The following is a 6,122-nucleotide window of genomic DNA, read 5'->3' on the forward strand; positions in this document are numbered from 1 at the left end:
AGGTAAACGACGTGGTATAAAAAGGAAAGCAAACGGCAGACGCGCCACTTCCTCTTCTAGCAGGAGAGTGAAAAGATCACAAGACATATTTGATTAAGCGTTTTGCAAGCTAACCCACAGTCAGTCATTATGTCGTTGTTACACAATAACTCGTGCGAATGCACTAAATCTGAACTTGATATTTTTTCTTTACCACCAACACAAACGAGCATAGAACGTGGTCAGTGGCAGGAATATCACCCGATTTCTACCATTTCTGATGGAGGACCGATAGAATTTTTCGTACCGGGATCCGGAGAAGAATACATGGATCTCAACCAAACCCAGTTGTACGTCAGAGCGAAAATCACCAAAGCGGACGGCTCCAACTTGACAGACGCCGACCACGTGGGTCCCGTCAACTTACTTCTACAGTCCCTATTCAGCCAGATTGATGTGAGTCTGAACGAACGTCTGATCTCCCCCTCCACACCTACCTACCCCTATCGCGCCATAATCGAAACACTGCTCAGCTACGGCAGCGATGCTCAAATCTCTCAGCTGACTGCCGCTTTGTTCTATAAAGACACCGCCGGCAAAATGGACAGCGCAAACCCTACAGCGGCAGACGATGCGGTCAACCATGGGCTGAAGAAGAGATACCAGTTTACAAAGGGAAGCAGCGAGGTGGACATGATCGGCCCGATTCACAGCGACATTTTCTTTCAAGACAAACACATGCTGAATGGCGTGGACTTGAAATTGAAACTGATTCGCAGCAGCAACGCGTTCTGCCTCATGGCCGCTGGGGGAAACCCCACCTACAAAGTGGTCATCCTAAACGCGTCCGTTTTTGTCAGGAAAGTCAAAGTCAGTTCGGGCGTTATGCTGGGACACATGAAAGCTCTGGAGAAAGGCACCGCCAAATACCCCATCAAACGCAATCTGTGCAAAATGGTGTCTGTGCCCCGCGGTAATCTAACCCTCACGCAGGACCACGTGTTTCTGGGTCAACTTCCAAACCGTATCGTAGTTGGATGTGTGACCAACGAAGCATTTAACGGACGGTATGGGAAAAACCCCTTTAATTTCCAACACATGAATATCAACTTTTTGACAGTTCACTTGGACGGGGAACAAATTCCCTATTCACCTCTGAAACCGAAATTTAAAGAACCGGGTAAAAATTACATCAGAGCCTACCAGACCCTCTTCTCCGGTACGGATAAAATGTACCAAGACGAAGGCGTCGCCATCACTCGTGACGACTATCCCGCGGGGTACACACTGTTTGCGTTTGATCTGAGCCCCGACCTATCTGTGGGAGGACACTTCAATCTCGTGAGGCGTGGCAACCTGAGACTGGACGTCCACTTTGCCAATCCACTGGATGCAACCATCAACGTCATCATCTACGCCGAGTTCAACAACATCATAGAAATTGACCAGGCTCGCAACGTCATCTTTGACTACAGCAGTTAAATTACACGTCGTCAACATGGACAGTTATCAAATCAGCAGCATTTTGAAAAATGATCGTTTTACCAAGCATTACTTCAGAGGCGTTTTTGTCTGCGATCAGCTGCCTAAGCACTACGTGCCCCGACCGAACGCCCTCATTTTTAATACGGACCCATCCACGAAACCCGGTCAGCACTGGGTGGCCATTTACATCACGCGGGATGGGGAGGGAGAGTATTTCGATTCCTACGGACAACCGATGAATATACCCCGGGTCAAGAAATTCCTCAAGAAAAATGTGACGTGTACCCGCTACAACCACCAACCCCTGCAGGGACCACTGTCAGCCGTGTGTGGACAGTACTCCATCTTTTTCCTGTTACAGCGTTGTCGGGGAATCACCATGTACAAAATCACGCTCCTGTTTTCTTCAGATAAACGAGACAATGACATACTCGTTAACGATTTTATACGAAAACATTTTCCTCGCGTAAATACATCGGTGTATGACGAACAGTTTCTTGTAAGGCAAATAGCCAGAGCTTTGTTAGAGAACTAGACTTCTACTAATGTTCATTATTATTATTGTTGGTATTACTATTATTATTATCCAGTAGTTGTAGCTGTTTTTTTTTAACTGTTTGTTGATTTATTTATTTTTAACTTGTTGTTACATGTACCTTGTAGTTAGCATTGATCTGTTGTGAAATAAAATACTTATAAACTGTATATTGCCCGTTGACCACTTAAGGAATGTTCTGGTGAGTTCCGGTTGGTTTTAGGCACCCCGTGTCGACTTTTATTTTTGTGTATGTTTCCTCTTACCCCTATCACCCAACGTAGTATTAAAACTAATATCTATATACATATATTTTCAAAAAAATAAAACACGCGAGACATATACAAACACACACAAGAGGCAGGTTCTTCTTTTGTGACTACAACATATCAGAATTGTTTTATTCAAGCAATCTTTTTATTAACCCTCCACCATAAACTTAACACGTAAATAAAAAAATATAAAAAAATATAAAAAAAAGGGAAACAATTTAAAAAAAATAATAATAATAATAATAATTAAAAGGTAAGCAAACATTGTCGGGTCATTTACTCTATGATATCTACTGTGTTCTGAATGAGTTCGGTAGTATTGTCGAACAAAGACGAGTAGAAGGAGTAACCGATTTCTTCTAAATCATCCTTCCAATCATTTAAAATGTCTTCGATCAAATCACTCAATTCGGTGTCCAAGTTCATTCCTTCTCCGATGAATAAACCAGCTCCCAGTAGGCTAGCGACCGCTAGAAATATTGGTCGTACTCGTTTCTTGTCCAGCGAAGCCAGCACCTCCTCAAAGTACAAAGGTATATAGTCGTCGATGTGATTTGGAGGATTCCTACCAAAAAATGTGCAAGCGTGCTCAAAAAGACTCGGCCAGTCCTTTTTACACCCCTCGCAGCCCAGTCGTTTTTGCGTATGATACACTAGCTGGAGTATCTCGTCCGTGATGAGTTTGGTCAGGATGCGTTTGGTGAGTGTTCTCACCCTTACCCGTCGGTCGATGATGTCCTGATTTGATGAGCCTGCGAGATGATTTCAAAATGAATAGAAAATAAGCGAGTGACACTGAAGATCTAGATCATGTCTATGGCTTCAGCAATGAGTTTTCTTTGATCGATCAACTTGTACCATTCGGCGGATGTCAGGTTCAGTCCTTTTTTCCCCGCAAGTAGTTTAGTCTTGTCCTCGTTGAAGTAGTACTCTCTGATATTAACGTAGACACGGTTCTTGAAACGTTTGACACAGGCATAACGCTCACCTCCAATTTCGAATCTGACGGCGTTCTTCTCGTTCTCCTGCTGGTCGGGATCGGGGCTGAACTTTCTCTTGGTCGGCTTTCCCTTGATGAAAGGGGGCTTGGAGAGGTCCGTGGGTGGGTTACCCGTCAGCTCTGTCATGGCAGCCGCCAGCAAGTCCTCTGCCGGCCCGGAGTCCACCTCGCTTTCTTCCTGTTGCAGTAGGATGGTAGGTATGGACCACACACTCTCTCTTGTGAATATATTGTAATAGTAGGATCTATTTTCGGTGGTGCTGAAACCTTCGCGCCATCCTCTCTTGACTTGGGCATGGGTTAACTTCTTCACGCAGTCAAACGGTCCTTTCACCGACTCACTAGTTGGGGAAGACGGAGGTGCGTTGTTGCCTGATGCTGCAGCCATGATTGGTTTAGTGCGATGATGGTGATATTGAGCAGAATTTTGATGTTTTCGGTTGTTGGTAGGTGAATGATTTCCAAACACAGCAGTGTCCGACTTTTATACACCCGATGAACCCGTATCCACAACACGTCATGACTGTTTACCACTCCACCAATCAAAAAGCAACAAACGTTTCGTGTTCCAACTCGTCCAAAGGTCTCTCACTCATCGCGCTCTGCGTCCCATTGTTCGCAGTGCTCTTGTCATGACCTGTCCGTGACGTCACAACCGTGACGTCACCAAACACCGTGTAACTCCGGACTTGTTGGAGCAGGTCTAGGATCGAGGCTTGCGCCTCTGACCACTCCGTTCGGGGTCACTGGCGTGAGCCCACTGTCGCCACTACCGTGGCTCCGTAGGGAAGGGGGAGCCCAGAGCACTAGAGCCGTGCTCGCGACTTCATCGCTCACACGCTAGCCTCGAGACAAGTCTCGAGACTTACGCTACAGTCCCACTCCGTTCGGGTTACTAGCGTAAGGCCAATGTCGCCACTAACGTGGCTCCGTTAATAAAAAAATATAAAAAAAATAAAATAAAAAATAATTAAAATTAAAATTCTAAAAATCTAAAAAAAAGAATTTAAAAAAATTACTTAATGAAATAAAATAAAACAAAAAATAAATTCAAAAAAATAAAAAAAATTAAAAAAAAAAAAAAAAAAAATTTAACAAAAAATTCCACCTTACTACCACCTCACTACCACCTCCACCTCACTACCACCTCATCCCGCCTCACCCGCCTCACCCGCCTCACCATCCCGCCTCACCCACCTCATCCCGCCTCACCTGCCTCACCATCCCGCCTCACCCGCCTCACCATCCCGCCTCACCCGCCTCACCCCGCCTCACCCGCCTCACCATCCCGCCTCACGCCTCACCTCGATGCCACCTCATTGGGGGTCGAGATGCTCAGTATATACTACTAATTGCAGATATTAATTATGCTTATTAGCATGATTACAATCAACCACATCGGCCCAAACACATACACATTATAGTAATCCAAGTGTACCGTGTACACATGTCCAAACTCATGTCAATGGTCTGTTTATTTTACGAAACGAAAAAACTTTTCCGGAAATTTTGCTGCCAGCAAAAAAAGCGTTCCGTATTCCTGCAGTAAAATTTATTTAGTATATATTTACTTGCTTTTACAGTAAGACGTCGGTGGCAACTTAAGACGTCGGAGTGCGGTGAGCAGTGTTTGTGCAGCACCCTCTTTTGTAAGAAATTGTTGCATGACCATAACATACGGAGTGTTCTTCGTACTGCAATTCCCTTAAATTGTATCAAATTATTCTTCGGCGGTTTCCGTCAAGTTTCTAGAGTTTCGTGTCAAATACCATGACAAAATAATACAGGAAATGTCATTGCAATAGAATGTTTTTATCTCGAGTTCCCAATTTCACAATAACTGTGTTGACATGACGAGAAAATACAGAGTGTCCTTCATACTGCAATTTCCTTTTGAGCCCCCCCCCCCCAAGAGGTTGTCATTTTTGTTGTTAGTCCCACGATTGGCTGGCGTCAAAATAGGCCGGCCCTAACAAATTTGTAAACCAAAATATTTTGTCGGAACGCGGTGAGCAGTGTTTGTGTAGCGCGCCCTCTTTTGTTCGAAATTCTTGCATGAGGATAAAATACGAAGTGTCCTTCATACTGCAATTTCCTTTAATTATATTACATTCCACCTTCGGAGGTTCGTGTCAATTTTCTAGATTTTCGTGTCAAATACCATTGCAAAACATTACATGAAATTTCAATGCAATACAATGTGTTCATCTTGAGTTCCCTTTTTGCACAATAACTGTGTTTACATCTCGAATGGCCAGACATCGGAGCGTGGTGAGCAGTATTTGCATAGCGCGCCCGCTCTTTGAAAAGAAATAATTGTTATAAAATCTTTTTAAAATACTCAGAACTCTTTAGTCCCACGATTTTGGCCTTGGAGATTATTAATGTGGTCTGTTTTCGAGTAGTTTAATAGGGGTGTAAGTGGCGCCACTAACGTCAAAATAGGCCGCCCCTAAAAAAAACCATCATTTTTTTATGCGGCCAAAAAATTTGGGCAAAATTTTTGAAAACAAAAACAAACAAAACTGTATTTTGTAAATAGACATATTTTGAGCCCCCCCCCCCCGCCCTAAAACCAAATCCTGGGTGCGTCACTGGTTAATATTATTTTAACTATTTGACGATTATTCTTGAAATTCAACAGTAAGGGGTCGTATATCATGTTTAATAAGTGGATTCAATGTCATTTTAAGGTACGGGATAAATCTTGAGTTATTGTCTGGAAATCAAGTTGGTTGTCAATTTCAACAGAATTGTATTTTATATCACGTTTTATCAATATACGAAATTGCAATTCATTGCAAAATGTATTTCTTGAGTTTTTGTCTGGAAACCAAGTACATGTATGTTG

The 6,122-nt window shown here is 43.4% G+C and overlaps 2 protein-coding genes across 2 annotated transcripts; one reads left to right on the forward strand and one right to left on the reverse strand.

The window, feature by feature from the left end:
- The first annotated feature begins 306 nt into the window (after positions 1-306).
- Positions 307-1,461, forward strand: LOC119730148 (uncharacterized protein F54H12.2-like). The gene has a single exon (XM_038202920.1). The coding sequence runs from the start codon at positions 307-309 to the stop codon at positions 1,459-1,461; it is 1,155 nt and encodes a 384-aa protein (XP_038058848.1).
- Positions 1,462-2,349: 888 nt separating this feature from the next.
- Positions 2,350-4,210, reverse strand: LOC119730923. The gene is made up of 2 exons (XM_038203989.1): positions 3,260-4,210; positions 2,350-3,023 (listed from the first exon to the last, which is right to left on the reverse strand). Exons 1-2 carry the CDS (start codon positions 3,657-3,659, stop codon positions 2,548-2,550), a joined length of 876 nt encoding a protein of 291 aa, XP_038059917.1. The 5' UTR covers positions 3,660-4,210; the 3' UTR covers positions 2,350-2,547.
- Positions 4,211-6,122: the final 1,912 nt, after the last annotated feature.

The sequence above is a fragment of the Patiria miniata genome, unplaced genomic scaffold (assembly GCF_015706575.1).
Source record: "Patiria miniata isolate m_02_andy unplaced genomic scaffold, ASM1570657v1 HiC_scaffold_22, whole genome shotgun sequence".
Lineage (NCBI taxonomy): Eukaryota > Metazoa > Echinodermata > Asteroidea > Valvatida > Asterinidae > Patiria > Patiria miniata.

Excerpts from the sequence above, each read along its gene's own strand:
- LOC119730923 (XM_038203989.1), bottom strand. The coding sequence starts at position 3,659 with ATGGCTGCAGCATCAGGCAACAACGCACCTCCGTCTTCCCCAACTAGT. Across the intron at positions 3,024-3,259 it reads CGTCAGATTCGAAATTGGAG|GCTCATCAAATCAGGACATC; the intron begins GTGAGCGTTATG and ends ATCATCTCGCAG.
- LOC119730148 (XM_038202920.1), top strand. The coding sequence starts at position 307 with ATGGATCTCAACCAAACCCAGTTGTACGTCAGAGCGAAAATCACCAAA.